The sequence below is a fragment of the Sinocyclocheilus grahami genome, unplaced genomic scaffold (assembly GCF_001515645.1).
Source record: "Sinocyclocheilus grahami isolate Dianchi unplaced genomic scaffold, SAMN03320097.WGS_v1.1 scaffold99.1, whole genome shotgun sequence".
Taxonomy (NCBI): domain Eukaryota; kingdom Metazoa; phylum Chordata; class Actinopteri; order Cypriniformes; family Cyprinidae; genus Sinocyclocheilus; species Sinocyclocheilus grahami.
The window spans coordinates 80,987-97,590 of NW_015505278.1; the positions used below are offsets into that span (position 1 = coordinate 80,987).

The window sequence follows — 16,604 nt, forward strand, 5'->3', positions numbered from 1 at the left end:
TACGGAGAAAAAAGGTGGGTGGTTTTATAGAATTCAAAGGAAAGTGAGAGAGATGAGAAGTGCAGGGAAAAACAGAAGAGATGAGATAGTAATATCGTGGATGAGATTTGGACACACAAGATTAAATCGTACACTTTTAATAGTCCCTTTTTTGATCCACACTCCATACCAGTTGGTGGCGGAAATACACCATTTTGTTGAAGAAGAAGAAGAAGAAGCGCTGAAGGGATACAGTTAAAATTACTGGGCATGGGCACATCAATAAAGCGCAATTTTTCTCACACTGTACAACAATAATTACTATTTTTGCATTATTGTAAGGGGTAGGTTTAGGGTTGGGGTTAGTGTAAACGTTAATAAAACACAATCTAATAGGTAGAAAATTCAATTTCTTAGCTTCCGGCTTTTGCTGTATCCCTTCTAGCCACAACCGTGCTGAAGCCTTCTTTGAATTGTATTAAGGTTTTTCTTACTGTTATTTATTTGGTATTTATGTTCTTCAAGCAATAATAAATAAAAAAAACCGTGCTGAAGCACACTTACAAGAGCCAACCTACCGTGCTAGGAGGTTGGGCCGCTTGTGCGCACTAGAACGACCAATGAGAGGCCACTAAAGTGTTCCGTCGGAAATACGACAGATCCTACATGATCCAATGACTGTAAACCACCCATAGATTGACATAATCACCGACCAATCGCATAGTTCTAAATTGACGTCAAAACTCCTTTGTCGATCTCAGTGGGCGCCATCTTAGTTAGCGGGTGACAGAAGAAGGTTGCATGTTAGGAGACATACGTTCATATTGTCTAGAAAGGAAACATACGGTTTTTTGTGCATATACAAAACTACAGCGAAGCCCCTGACGCCCAGAAATGGCAACGGGAGCCAACGCAACCCCGCTGGGGAAGCTGCACCCGAGTATCGGCGCTAAGCGAGGCTTTGACTCTGGCCCCGGCGCGGGGTTAATGGCACCGCCCGGGCCTGCGGTGTCTTTCCCGCTGCAGAACTTACAGCAACCGCAATTATCAAACCCAGGTTTCTCCCAGTTCCCCGGAGCCGTGAGTTCTGCGCTCTCAAACCCAGTCGGAGTGGGACTACCGTCTCCGGCGGAGATTGGAGGTAAACAGCGTGGACAGGCCTGAGGCTCAGGACAAACGGCCTGGTCCTTTATAGTTGAGGCTGCATTCATTGTGCTCTTTAGACTTTGACTTATTGTTTTGTCAGTAGCATTGTCTAATAACTTGAAATTGTGTAGTGCACTAACCTGTAGTTCATATAATATTTACCTGCGTTCGCACAAACGGTTTACAGGTTGAAATTGTCTTCATACTGTGTTGTTTAACCCTGTAAAACTTCACACATAAATCTTTTATGTAACTTTTATACGAAGCATTTAAATATTTGTAATATATATTTAAAAAAATCTATATATATATATAAAAAAAATATAAGAAGTGCCCATATGTTTTTGATTTGTTCACGCTAAAGGAGGGAAAAACACTTGCATTTTATTCTTAGGCACAAACTTAGCAAAAATATGCAGTTGCTGTTATTTATATGGCCAAAAAAGTAAGGTGAAATAAATGCTGATAGTTTGCAATGTAATCACTGAGTTCTTTATAACAGACTATTTGCATAAAATGCATAAAAATATCAATTGTCACTCTGTATCTGTTTTCTTTGTTTATTGGGAATAAAAAAAAATAATATATATATATACATACATACATACATACATACATACATACATACATACATGTATGGATATGGATAATCAAGTAAACTTAAGTTGTTTGAGTCCAGTAAATGTTTATCATGAAATCTTACTAACAATATAAAAGTTAGGCTATTCTTTCGTTTTACTTACTGGTACTTATCAAGAATGAACAATCAATCCGAGGGCGGGAGACTTTGAATTATGAAAGATCCCCCCCCCAAGGAATGTTTTGATCATGTTGATAATTTAGAGGCCTTGAGATTAGCTTATCAAATATGATACTGTTGTAGGCTTTATAGGGTAAAACACAAAGAACGATAGACTTTGCATGCAATGACATCTCACTTATACCATTCCCTGTTAGATTTTGGCCAGAAGAAGCGAAAAAGGAGTCGCTGGAGCAGTGAAACCCCTGATCAGAAGACCATTATTCCGGGCATGCCCACCGTGATCCCTCCTGGGCTGACTCGGGACCAGGAACGAGCTTATATAGGTGAATATCTCAATTTACTGTTATTATAATGTGTGTCTAAGTCATATATTTTATTAAGTTGCGGAACATTCTGTTTGTGAATGAGGGGTATACTTTCTACACCCAGCCAACTCACTTTTTTTGTCCCAAAACTTGTCGGTTTATTATTTCCTCACAGTTTGCACATCACGTGCAGGATGTAATTGCTGAATTTCATTAGCCTGACTTCTTTGCTGATATAATTGAGGGCAGTTAATGGGATAACTTTGTTTTTTTTGTGCTAACCATTAATCTGAAAGTCTCAGTGCAAAATGGCCATCTCTGTATGTCTCAAATGACTCTGCATAGGGATGGTTTTCTCAAAGTAGTCAATCAATCGAAATTCAGCACTTCACCCCGTGTTCACTAGACTCCACTGTTGTACTAACTCCATCGATGAGCGATTTAAGGACGTTTTCTTTTAGGAAGCACTGAGGTATTAGTAGCACTGTCAATATTTGCATACCATCTGATGTCCATTAGCAAGAACCCACAGTGTTTTTCTGATGTTGCTGCTTGCTGTGAACTGTCTCCAGCTGCAGGACTCCATCAGTGCTCATGTTTACTGTGCAAAATGTCTTAAGTCCAATTTGACTGCAAAGCAATGCAGGTCCAACATTGAATTGCGAAAGTCATCTCCATCCCCAGTGTCTGAAAGCAGTGTGTAGTAAATTGCTTTCTCATTGCTGTCAGGCACTTGTTTTGCAATGGCATGTGGTGTAGTGTTTGTTCAACTATAATGTGAGAGCTAGACCTACATCTCCTTAACTAGCCTTTTATTGATGCCTCATGTCTCTTACCTACCATCAACCTGCACCATTCAGCGTGTGACCTGTGGGGTCTGATTCTCTTAAAGGGTTAGTTCACCCAAAAATGAAAATTAGCCCTTAAATTACTCGCCCTCAAGGCATCCTAGGTGTATATGACTTTCTTGTTTCAGACGAATCCAGTCGGAGTTATATTAAAAATTGTCTTTGATCTTTCAAGCTGTTTAATGGCACTCTGCGGGTGTTGCAGTGCATCAGTCCAAAAGATGTTAAATAAAAAGCGCCCATTCATAATAAAAAGTCTCACACGGCTCCGGGGGGTGAGCAAAGGCCGTCTGTAGTGAATCGATGAGTTTTTGTAAGAAAAATATCCATATTCAAAACGTAATCACTTTAATGTAGCTTGTGCCAACAGTTGTACAAGGAAGCAGCTCCAGGCTGATGACGTATGAGTTCAGCGTTGCGCATGCACCTATGAGTCTCGTGAAAACCAACATTTGTTTACAGGATCAAAGGAAGCAAAGTTTCCTTACTTTAGCAAAGGAAAACCAATCTCCTCTTGGCTTATATCGAAATCCTCAGACATTCTTCTTTACAAATCCTCGTTTTGTACTTCTAATTCGTGACCGTTGTTTTGTTTTGATCTCTCCCCTGTGCTTCCACGTGCGTCACTTCTGAGCGGCGGTATGCTCAAAGCCGACCTTATACGTCATCAGCCCGGAGCTGCTTCTGTGTACAACTGTTGGCGCAAGCTAGATTAAAGTGATTATTATGTTTTAAATATGGTTATTTTCTTACAAAAATGCATCGATTTGCTACAGGAGGAATTTGTTCACCCCCGGAGCTGTGTGAGACACTTTTTATTAAAGGAACGCTCCACTATTTTTGAAAATAGGCTCATTTTCCAACTCCCCTAGAGTTAAACAGTTGAGTTTTACCGTTTTCGAATCTATTCAGCTGATCTCCGGGTCTGGCAGTAGCACTTTTAGCTGTAGCTTAGCATAGATCATTGAATCTGATTAGACCGTTAGCATCTCACTCAAAAATGACCAAAGAGTTTCTTTATTTTTTCTATTTAAAACTTGACTCTTCTGTAGTTACATCATGTACTAAGACCGACAGAAAATGAAAAGTTGCGATTTTTCTAGGCCGATATGGCCTGAAAATAGTCCCCAGCTAGGTAACTTCCAATAAGCCTATTTTCAGGCGCTGCGTAATATCATTGTGCCTGCTGCAGCCATGGTACAGCAGCGCAAAGCAATGCAGGTCCAACATTGAATTGCGAAAGTCATCTCCATCCCCAGTGTCTGAAAGCAGTGTGTAGTAAATTGCTTTCTCATTGCTGTCAGGCACTTGTTTTGCAATGGCATGTGGTGTAGTGTTTGTTCAACTATAATGTGAGAGCTAGACCTACATCTCCTTAACTAGCCTTTTATTGATGCCTCATGTCTCTTACCTACCATCAACCTGCACCATTCAGCGTGTGACCTGTGGGGTCTGATTCTCTTAAAGGGTTAGTTCACCCAAAAATGAAAATTAGCCCTTAAATTACTCGCCCTCAAGGCATCCTAGGTGTATATGACTTTCTTGTTTCAGACGAATCCAGTCGGAGTTATATTAAAAATTGTCTTTGATCTTTCAAGCTGTTTAATGGCACTCTGCGGGTGTTGCAGTGCATCAGTCCAAAAGATGTTAAATAAAAAGCGCCCATTCATAATCAAAAGTCTCACACTGCTCCGGGGGGTGAGCAAAGGCCGTCTGTAGTGAATCGATGAGTTTTTGTAAGAAAAATATCCATATTCAAAACGTAATCACTTTAATGTAGCTTGTGCCAACAGTTGTACAAGGAAGCAGCTCCAGGCTGATGACGTATGAGTTCAGCGTTGCGCATGCACCTATGAGTCTCGTGAAAACCAACATTTGTTTACAGGATCAAAGGAAGCAAAGTTTCCTTACTTTAGCAAAGGAAAACCAATCTCCTCTTGGCTTATATCGAAATCCTCAGACATTCTTCTTTACAAATCCTCGTTTTGTACTTCTAATTCGTGACCGTTGTTTTGTTTTGATCTCTCCCCTGTGCTTCCACGTGCGTCACTTCTGAGCGGCGGTATGCTCAAAGCCGACCTTATACGTCATCAGCCCGGAGCTGCTTCTGTGTACAACTGTTGGCGCAAGCTAGATTAAAGTGATTATTATGTTTTAAATATGGTTATTTTCTTACAAAAATGCATCGATTTGCTACAGGAGGACTTTGTTCACCCCCGGAGCTGTGTGAGACACTTTTTATTAAAGGAACGCTCCACTATTTTTGAAAATAGGCTCATTTTCCAACTCCCCTAGAGTTAAACAGTTGAGTTTTACCGTTTTCGAATCTATTCAGCTGATCTCCGGGTCTGGCAGTAGCACTTTTAGCTGTAGCTTAGCATAGATCATTGAATCTGATTAGACCGTTAGCATCTCACTCAAAAATGACCAAAGAGTTTCTTTATTTTTTCTATTTAAAACTTGACTCTTCTGTAGTTACATCATGTACTAAGACCGACAGAAAATGAAAAGTTGCGATTTTTCTAGGCCGATATGGCCTGAAAATAGTCCCCAGCTAGGTAACTTCCAATAAGCCTATTTTCAGGCGCTGCGTAATATCATTGTGCCTGCTGCAGCCATGGTACAGCAGCAAAGTTCCTTGATTATTACTTGATTATTATAGTTCCTTGATTGTTCCTTGATTAATACAATAAGAGTATTGTTCCTAGCCATATCGGCCTAGAAAATCGCATCTTTTCATTTTCTGTCAGTCTTAGTACACGATGTAACTACAGAAGAGTCAAGTTTTAAGTAGGAAAAATATAGAAAGTCTTTGGTCATTTTTGAGCGAGATGCTAACGGTCTAATCAGATTCAATGATCTATGCTAAGCTACAGCTAAAAGTGCTACCGCCAGACCTGGAGATCGGCTGAATGGATGCGAAAATGGTCAAACTCAACTGTTTAACTCTAGGGGATTTGGAAAATGAGCCTATTTTCAAAAATAGTGGAGTGTTCCTTTAAGGATGAATGCTTTTTATTTCACATCTTTTGGACTGATGCACTGCAACACCCACTGAGTGTCGTTAAACAGCTTGAAAGATCTAAGACCATTTTTAATATAACTCTGACTGGATTCGTCTGAAAGAAGAAAGTTATATACACCTAGGATGCCTTGAGGGTGAGTAATTTATGGGCTAATTTTTATTTTTGGGTGAACTAACCCTTTAAGCATGTCATAGAAAAATGCATGTGAAAACCCATCAAATGCTTCCATGAGTGATGCCGTACTTTATTTGATTACAGGTCAGTTTTTGGCGTGGCTTGAGACCCGAGTAAATCTAGTCTTTTGCATGAAAAAAACCCCCACCCGATCCACTAAAGGCTGATCTGTTTGTCTGATTATTTCTAATTATTGCATCTCAGTTGTTCTAACTGATTAGTACTGTTAACATCTGGTAAGTGGTTGTTGTGACATGTTAATAACTTGATGAGTGTTGAATAATATTGATGGTTTATTAGTGTTAAAAGTTACAGTCCTGTCATTTAATTACACTGGTGTTATCCTCTAAATAACTTCATTTCAATCTCATTGAGGATGCAGTTGCTCAAGCCACTTAGCCAATATGATTTTAATTTTCCTTCAAAACCAACTTTTTTTTCTCCCTGACAGGCCTTCATGTTTTGCCACCTTTTTAGCTTGAAATGACTATAGTATGTGAAGTAATATTTTTAAATGTATGCTAAAAATTAGAATTTTAGTAGTTTCACTTTTTGAAGTTGGTGGCATAAAATCGAAAGCCTGTTGCAATGAACCTCTTTCTGAAATAGTATTTACTGAAATCCCTCCAGGTTTCTGCATCTTAAATTGGCCAAACATAAAAGTTTTTTGAATGTTTGGAGAAATCTGTATGGGCTTATAAGAATACTTTCAAGCTCGAGCATTGTCTTTTCCAGAAATCTGGGCGGGATTTCAGTTTTTCAGAAAATGTTGCAGAGGATCAAAAGTCTTCAGTTGACCTTGATTCTTAGTGAACTGACGATTACCATGGTAATTTTTTTTTTTTATTATTCATTGTTTAACCTTAGTCACGTTGAGTTTTACAGTGTACTGTTTCTGCTTTTGTGGGGTTTTTTTGTTGTTAACCACAATTCTCTCCATCCTTGTTTTTTTTTCTTCCTAACCTGATTTCTTCCAGTCCAACTGCAGATCGAAGACCTGACACGTAAACTGCGTACAGGAGACCTGGGAATCCCTGTTAACCCTGAGGACAGGTCGGAATAACGATTTAAACCCATCAACAGTAACATTTCCTTTACCTTTTTAATGCGCCATTTTATGTGAGGCCAGTTTGTAAGTGTATTAATATGCATGTAGGGGTAAGTGATTGTTAAATGAAGAAATTCTAAATCTAAATGCCTTGCTCTAAAATGACCTCATATCTTTGCCTTTATTTAGTTAAAGAGTAAAGAAAATGTCTTGATTGATTAATTGGTTTTGTTACATGCCTAAACATTCCATTCCATTGAAATGCTTAGTTGAATTTGAGAGGTTTTGGATTTGTTCTGTACAGAGAGGCAAAGATATGATTGAAGGCTATTATGGTAGGATATTTTCATATCAAAGATTAGACTTATTTAATTCAGTTAGTGTTGCCAGGTAACTAGTCAATGCTACATACAAAATAGAAGTTGTTTTGCAGACCATATCATAAAACATATCATGGAGATTACCTGTTGATACACAGCACCTAACTTTACCAAAGAATAATGTACTATCGTATAAGCAATGGAAATCTTGATTAGTCCATCTTGAGGCTTAAGTAAATTTAAAAAAAAATTCTGTACTGGTCTTGTAGGTATTTTTGTTGCGTGCATGTTTTCAATGTAAACTTTGTATTACAAAGGCTGGATTTTATTTGATTATTCCAGTGTAGTTCCTGTAGTCTAAGATAGTAGTTTCTAGTAGGATAGTACTACGATAGTAGGTTTACCCTCTATTTAAGCCATTTAAATGCATTTTGAATTTTATTAGATTATACATTTAATTTTTAATGCCCCTTCTTTCTAACCTCCAAAATGCAGTGTTGACGAACACAATCGAATACTTAATTCTAAAATCTGAATGGTTGGTTAATTGGATGGTCCGTAATGGTTTTCCATAATGGGGCTACCACCATTTTGTTCAGGAACTTCCACAGTATTCCAGATTTCTGCACTGGAAGACCACTTGGAGGAGACTCCTCTGACCTTTTCTTTCTGGAAATAACCATAACCTTAACACTGATCACTTTGGCCGCTCATAGACTTCATAAGCATCCAAGATAGCAGGAAATGTCATGTTTCTGACGTGAGAGTGTCTTTCTAGTAGCCACACCCCTTGCTCTCTGAACAGCCTTAGGTTCTCCGGCAGAATCTTAATCCGACTTTTTTACACCGCCAACTCTAAAAAGGTTCTTCTCAAAGGTCTATCCACTCCAGGATTTAGGAACGATCGCTCATCAACTTCCAGCTCACAAAACAAAGCTGGGGGGTGCTTCAGGGTTTCAGCGCTGGAGATATCAGTCCAAAAGAAAACCAGCAGAAAATTCTGCTAACCCCCCCCCCCCCCCCCCCCCCCCCCCCCATTGTCCATCACGATGTTTCACTGTAGACATCGTCCGATGCCAATTTGGTAGACATTGCCCAACCCTTGTTGGAGCTGAACTCTGCAGGACACCGACCCTCCAGGACCGAGTTTGGAAACCCCTGCTTCAAACCATAGAACTATTGAATTAATTAATGTAGCATTTGGACCAATCAGACACACAACTTTTTGTTATATTTAACAAATAATATCTAACTCCCCCTCACTTAACCAAATGGCCAATTACGAGGGTCTATGGACCCTTCCCCCGAAGTGCACCTACCCGTAACTTTTTTTCAAGCACAGAACCTCATTGGGCAGGTTAACAGGTTTTCAGCACCATCCAAGGGGACGGTAACAGTTGGAATGCTCTCTGAGAACGTGTGAAGGTTTAGATCAGAATTCAAGAACAGACGCTTTTCAAGTGTGTTGGTTGCCCCGTTTGCCTCAGATATTTGTCCTGTTTTTCATCTCCCAGATAATATCAAGACTATAAAGACCCATTTTAATAATGTTTGACTCTTTGGCACCAAATTTTGAAGTCCGTTTTAGAAGCTGCTGATGTTCTTATTCTGAGCTTCAAGCTCTTTGATCTGTAGAATGTTTTCTGCTTTTTCATTGGTTCAGTATAGTACGTTTTTGTTCTAGCCATTTTTTCTCCCTTTCTCGTCTTTCCCATTAGAATGTGAGCACTCTGGGGCATCCCATGCACTTTTTAAATGACCACAGAACAAGTCAAAATTTCAGTCAAGAGTAGGCAAGCCATTGAATGTTTTACTGTTGAGGGTGCAAGTACTGCTTTAAGATTTTGACTTTGTGCTGCATCTTTCTGTTGTTCATTCTTTTTCGCAGGTCTCCATCTCCTGAGCCCATCTACAACAGTGAGGGGAAGAGGCTTAACACACGTGAATATCGGACACGCAAGAAACTGGAGGAAGAGAGACATTCTCTTATTACAGAGATGGTGGGACTGAACCCTGAATTCAAACCCCCTGCTGACTACAAGTATGTCTTCTACAAATTAACTTTCTTGGTTTTTGCCCTCTCTCTGGCTCTGGTGTCAGATATTTACTGGTCAAATATTTTTGTTTTTCCTCTTTCTCAGACCACCAGCTACTCGGGTCAGTGACAAGGTGATGATTCCTCAGGATGAATATCCCGAGATCAACTTTGTTGGGCTTTTGATTGGCCCACGGTGAGTTGCATGATTTTGAGCTCTCAATATTTTATTTTATTATATTTTTTTTGGTGGATTTGAGTCACTACTGTATGTCACAAAGTAAGTTCTCACTGGTCTAGTGTTTTTTTTTTCTGCCCAGTGGAAACACTCTGAAAAACATTGAGAAGGAGTGCTGTGCTAAGATCATGATTCGTGGTAAAGGCTCAGTAAAGGAAGGAAAGGTGGGCCGTAAGGATGGACAGATGCTTCCAGGAGAAGATGAACCTCTTCATGCACTGGTCACTGCTAACACCATGGAGAATGTCAAGAAAGCTGTAGAGCAGGTGAGTCCACTTCAGGCATTCTTGTACTTGGAAGTCAAAACAGGTTTTCAGAATTAATACTCGCCTCAGAAATCTATTTAATAAAAAAGTGCTTTCTTTTTGTCCACAGATTCGTAATATCCTCAAGCAGGGTATTGAGACCCCTGAAGACCAGAATGATCTGAGAAAGATGCAACTGAGGGAGCTGGCACGACTCAATGGCACTCTGAGAGAGGATGATAACAGGTGAGAGACTTGATGCAGATTACTTGACCTTTTTTCTGAGCAGCAGACGAGTAAATGTTGCAGATGTTTGGTACTCATCAATGTGTACGTTTTCTCTCTCAGAATCTTACGTCCATGGCAGAGCACAGAGCCTCGCAGCATCACAAACACAACTGTCTGTACAAAGTGTGGTGGAGCAGGTCACATCTCATCAGATTGCAAGTTTACCAGGTAACCCCATCCACCAATGATGAGCGGTGGTACATTTATTTTCCCCCTTGCAAGTAGTTTACCTCCTTCTGGTTATGTCAAGTAAAGTTCAGACAGCACAGTTCATTGGTTCATTGTATTTCTCTTCTTCTCTCAGTTCCTTTGCACAACGACCTGGCGAACCACCCCAGTCTGCTCAGGATAAGGCCCGAATGGATAAAGAGTACTTGTCTCTGATGGCAGAGTTAGGAGAGGCTCCAATCCCTACCTCCAGTGGGGGCCACAGCAATCCTCCCCCTAGTGGACCTCGTCCTGCAGGACCCAACAACAACCAGCCACCACCAGTAAGCCCAAAGACATCCATTTTCCCTTATTGGATGCTAGTTTCTTCATAATGTGCACTACTGTTCAAAAGCTTTACATCGGTAAATGTTTTTGAAAAAAGTCTCATGCTCACCAAGGCTGTGTTTATTTGATTGAAAATACAGTAAAAACAGTAATATTATGAAATCATTACAATTTAGCTAATTTGTATTTTTATATATATAAAAAGTAATTTATTCACGTGATGACCTTTCAGAATCGCCCTCCTTGGATGAATTCGGGCCCTACTGATAACAGGAATTTCCATGGCATGCACCAGGGTCCTGGTGGCCCTCACAACTTCCCTCCACCAATGCCAAACATGGGCGGCCCTCATATGCCGCCAAACCCCAATGGAATGCCTCCACCCTGGATGCAGCCACCCCCTCCTCCAATGAGCCAAGGCCCAGCACCACCCGGACACCCCATGGGTGAGTGTGACCTGTGATGTTTAGGCGCTCGGTTCTACAATTCCTGCTTAATGGAGCATAAAACATTTACCTGGAAAGATAGAAGCATATCAATGGATATTTGCTTCCACTTACATTGGGAAAAATTTTCTATAAAACTCGACTGACAATCTGTATTTGGGAATATTAAAGTATGCATGCTTTCGTACTTGGATACTTAAGTGTTCCAGAAAGCTTAAAATTAGGGATTTTTTTTCTCGGACAAGTGCAGTGGTAACCTTAACATTTTATTTGAAGATTTAACGTTTGAAGATGGTTTAAAGAAAGAGTTGTAAAAATTCTGAAAATCTTTTAGAGCGGTGTATTTAAGTTTCATAATACGTTTGGGGGGGAAAAATACAATACACGTTAATGAATAAATCTGTGTATATACTTTTTTTTTTGTTTTATGACATTGATTACCGCTTTATTTAATCAAAAACAATATTAATGGTATTTGTGTATTTTACTTTCATTTTATTACAAGTAGGCCAACAGTGCCCCCTAAGTAAATAAAAGGCTTACGGGACAGGCATTAGGACCCCAGGGAGGCTGCAGCTGCTGCATGTGCTAATGACAGTTGAATCTATCACACTCTGGACATGCATTCTCTGATTAAATGATCCAAAACAGTAAATCTAATCACCATTTAGGCAAAAGTTCGCTTCAAGAATGACCACACTGCTTATCTTATCTCTAGCACACCCTGAGCACATGAGCATATTCGTCTTAACGTCAAGGCATATTGGCATCATTTTTCATATCGGGCCAATACCAATGTTTACATTTTACGCCGTTATCTGCCAATTCAAATATCGTTCCGATAATATCATGCATCCCTACTTAAGTGTTTCCTTCCCTTGTCTGGTGATCAGGTTTATTGCCGCCACCCATGAGTATGATGCCCCCACCTCCACCTCCCCCCAACAACCAACCACCACCTCCACCCTCAGGACCTCTGCCACCATGGCAACAGCAGGCCCCTCCCCCACCACCCACCAGCAGCATGGCAACCAGCGCTCCACTGCCATGGCAACAGAGTAAGTGTTTTACAGAATAACAGTTGATGTCATTAAAGGGTTTCATTTTGGCTCAGACTGAATAATTTTTTGTTTTCCCAGATACAACCACCACATCCACCCCTGCCACTGGAAACCTGCCACCCTGGCAACAGCCTCAGCAGACGGCCGCCTCAGCCGCTCAGCCCCCTCCACCCATGGGCACCCCCTCTATGGTGCCGCCTCCACCTGGTGTCCAGCCCCCACTTCCTCCTGGTGCGCCCCCTCCTCCACCACCCCCTCCACCTGGCTCAGCAGGCATGATGTACGCACCTCCTCCCCCACCCCCACCCATGGACCCTAACTTTGTGACCATGATGGGGATTCCCGGTATGCCACCTTACGGGATGCCCCCTGCGCCTCCACCGCCTCCGCCCCAGAGTTAAAGGCTCTATTTAGTCTCTATGGGCCTGTGACCATGCAGTGATGCCTAAAATATACATCACAGAACTGTACCTAGTTCTGTTCATTTAACAGCTTGATGTGATTAGTTGCTAAAGGTTTATTTTTTTGATGGCCTCGGTTCAGATTTGTTTCCCATGCTTGGACACAGAAATTGAGGTAGTGAGAGGGACAGACGGTGTGGTTAATTTTGTAAATTTGCTTCAATTGTTAATGATTTTTAACTGTAGTATTTCTTGTGTTGGTTGGGTATTTGTTGAACATGTTGATGTGCAGGGAATGTGTGTTTGTTTTTGTTTCTGCCAGCCTGCTTTCAAGGTTTTTTTTTTTTTTTGAACCCCCTCCAGTTAGTAAAAATGACATCTGCTTAAGATTCAGTTAGCAACATTCCTACAGGTGTATAAACAACCATTTACACTCTTAACCAACTGTGCATTTGTTGCTGCATAGTACAAGGCATTTATGTCTTCAAGATGTTGTAGATGATTGGCTTACTCTATTAGGTGGTCCGTATAATTTTTGTGCTCACCTTGTATCCCATCCCTCCCTAAATTGTTTTTATTTAAAAGAACTTTTCATTAATTGCCTCCCAAATGTATTTCAATATTTTTGTAATGAAGCATTCAACTAAATAAAAGTTGGCATGGTGTTGAGTTGTCATCTCTCACATTTGTTGAACTAACATCAAGTCTTTCTGCTTTCTGCGTAATTAATGGTAAGGTTTTTTTTCCCTTCCAAGACATTTAAACTTTAAAATATAAACTTAATTGTTTTTTTTGTGCTTAAAAACAGTAGTTGTTATTTCTTGTCTTGCTGCCAAATAAAAGAATGGATGCTTTAACTTCATTTGAAGAAGTTGTGGCTTCAGTTTACTTTGACAAAATCGATACGCCTGTTGTGCACAGGGTATAAGAGGTAGAAGTGCAGTCTGAGAAAGTGGATTGCAGCTGAAAAAGCAAATAGGAGGCCATAATAAGAGCCTGCAGTTAAATGGTGGCTCAAGGGACTTTGCTGGATTTTTGCTGGACATCGACATCAAGTTGGTTCATTCTGGGTGATCAGTGTGCAAATGCTGCATTGTTATAACATATGAACGTTTTTAAGGTTAAGATTTTGTGAGTGCATTAAGTGAGACTGGTGCCTTCAAACTTTTTCTCGCAGGTTTTTTCTGTCATCTCGGTTAGCAGTGTGCGATTTCTTCAGTGCCTTTGCTTTCAGAGTGGTCAACTTTCTGTAAGAATACATTCGTTTGTGTACGCAGTCGCGCAACTGTCTTCTGGGACCCCTACTCCGTTAACGTCTATCAACTAAACCAGGGGTAGGCAAGTTCGGTCCTAGAGAGCCGCAGTCCTGCAGAGAGCTGAAAAAGCAAATAGGAGGCCATAATAATAAGAGCCTGCAGTTAAATGGTGGCTCAAGGGACTTTGCTGGATTTTTGCTGGACATCGACATCAAGTTGGTTCATTCTGGAACATATGAACGTTTTTAAGGTTAAGATTTTGTGAGTGCATTAAGTGAGACTGGTGCCTTCAAACTTTTTCTCGCAGGTTTTTTCTGTCATCTCGGTTAGCAGTGTGCGATTTCTTCAGTGCCTTTGCTTTCAGAGTGGTCAACTTTCTGTAAGAATACATTCGTTTGTGTACGCAGTCGCGCAACTGTCTTCTGGGACCCCTACTCCGTTAACGTCTATCAACTAAACCAGGGGTAGGCAAGTTCGGTCCTAGAGAGCCGCTGCAGAGTTCAGCTCCCCCTCCAACCCTAATCAGACACACCTGAACAAGCTAATCGATGTCTTCAGGATTACTGAGGCTATAGGCAGGTGAGGTTGTTTTCAGGGTTGGAGCTGAACTCTGCAGGACTGCGGCTCTCTAGGACCGAACTTGCCTACCCCTGAACTAAACCAATAACTAACCAGTTTTTAATGTCTGTAGATCTAGCAGTTGTTGCTATGGTTACCTCCACTCGCAAAGGCGATTTGTGTTCTGTATATTTCCTGTTCTATATTGCTATATAAATAAACTTGCCTTGCCTGAATTTATTTTGACCCGCCCAGCCTGTAAATATATAGCAGCCATTAGTGTTGGGGGTAACGCATTACAATTAATTAATTAATTAATTAAATTTAATTTATGCATTTAGCAGACAAGTAACAAAGTTACAAGTAACGCGAGTTACGTAATCAGATTTCTTTTTTTAATGTAACTAGTAAAATAACGCATTACTTTTTAATTTACAATAAAATATCTGGGTTACTTTTTCAAATATATAACTCCAGTTTTGTCTTCCCATTCATGACTGACTCTGGTGTTGCCATGTTGAGTGAAATCGGGAGTAAGTGCAGAGGCGCTGTGTGAACATGATGTTACTGTAGTTCTAGACTAAATGTGAACATGCATTCACTCATCTCACCTGCAGAAAAACAGATTCAGTATTCCTCAAAATGAATGAAAACAGTGCAATGCAAATCTGCACTAATTAAATGTATTAAAATAACACAAATGCATCTTTTATGCATTTAATCCCATTGTATTAATCAATATCCTTGCTGCCGACCTTCGATGATCCAATTCAGACATATTAATAAGCAAAAATGACTTAAAATAAACATGACATTTGTTTTTCTTTCTTATTTTTTTCATTGCTGAAGGGTGTTGAACTTTCTTCTCCTGCGTTCTATGCTTCATGCAATCCAGAATGTCTGAGGCGTATTTCTCACTTTTGGTGGGAAAGGGCCTTTACATGTGCCAAAAATAGAAATGTATTTAGTTAATAAAAAGTAACTAAGTAACGCAATTAGTTACTTTTTTAGGGAGTAACGCAATATTAGTTACTTTTTTTAGGGAGTAACGCAATATTAGTTACTTTTTTAGGGAGTAACGCAATATTAGTTACTTTTTTTAGGGAGTAACGCAATATTAGTTACTTTTTTTAGGGAGTAACGCATATTAGTTACTTTTTTAGGGAGTAACGCAATATTAGTTACTTTTTTAGGGAGTAACGCAATATTAGTTACTTTTTTTAGGGAGTAACGTTGTTTTTCTTTCTTATTTTTTTTCATTGCTGAAGGGTGTTGAACTTTCTTCTCCTGCGTTCTATGCTTCATGCAATCCAGAATGTCTGAGGCGTATTTCTCACTTTTGGTGGGAAAGGGCCTTTACATGTGCCAAAAATAGAAAAGTATTTAGTTAATAAAAAGTAACTAAGTAACGCAATTAGTTACTTTTTTTAGGGAGTAACGCGATATTAGTTATTTTTTTAGGGAGTAACGCGATATTAGTTACTTTTTTAGGGAGTAACGCGCTACTAGTTACTTTTTTTAGGGAGTAACGTGATATTAGTTATTTTTTTAGGGAGTAACGCGATATTAGTTACTTTTTTAGGGAGTAACGTGCTACTAGTTACTTTTTTTAGGGAGTAACGCGATATTAGTTACTTTTTTAGGGGAGTAACGCGATACTAGTTACTTTTTTAAGGGAGTAACGCGATATTAGTTACTTTTTTAGGGAGTAACGCGATATTAGTTACTTTTTTAGTAGTTACTTTTTTAGGGAGTAACGCGCTACTAGTTACTTTTTTTAGGGAGTAACGCAATACTAGTTACTTTTTTAGGGAGTAACGCAATATTAGTTACTTTTTTTAGGGAGTAACGGAATATTCGTTACTTTTTTTTAGGGAGTAACTCAATAATCGTTACTTTTTTTAGGGAGTAACGCAATATTCGTTACTTTTTTAATGGAGTAACGCAATATTGTAATGCATTACTTTTAAAA

At 39.8% G+C, this 16,604-nt stretch overlaps 1 protein-coding gene across 1 annotated transcript; it reads left to right on the forward strand.

The window, feature by feature from the left end:
• The first annotated feature begins 729 nt into the window (after positions 1–729).
• Positions 730–13,487, forward strand: LOC107588130 (splicing factor 1-like). The gene is made up of 12 exons (XM_016276140.1): positions 730–1,120; positions 2,083–2,211; positions 7,219–7,294; positions 9,498–9,650; positions 9,751–9,840; positions 9,965–10,148; positions 10,258–10,373; positions 10,476–10,583; positions 10,720–10,906; positions 11,143–11,356; positions 12,250–12,414; positions 12,496–13,487. The coding sequence occupies exons 1-12, from the start codon at positions 874–876 to the stop codon at positions 12,816–12,818; spliced, it is 1,992 nt and encodes a 663-aa protein (XP_016131626.1). The 5' UTR covers positions 730–873; the 3' UTR covers positions 12,819–13,487.
• Positions 13,488–16,604: the final 3,117 nt, after the last annotated feature.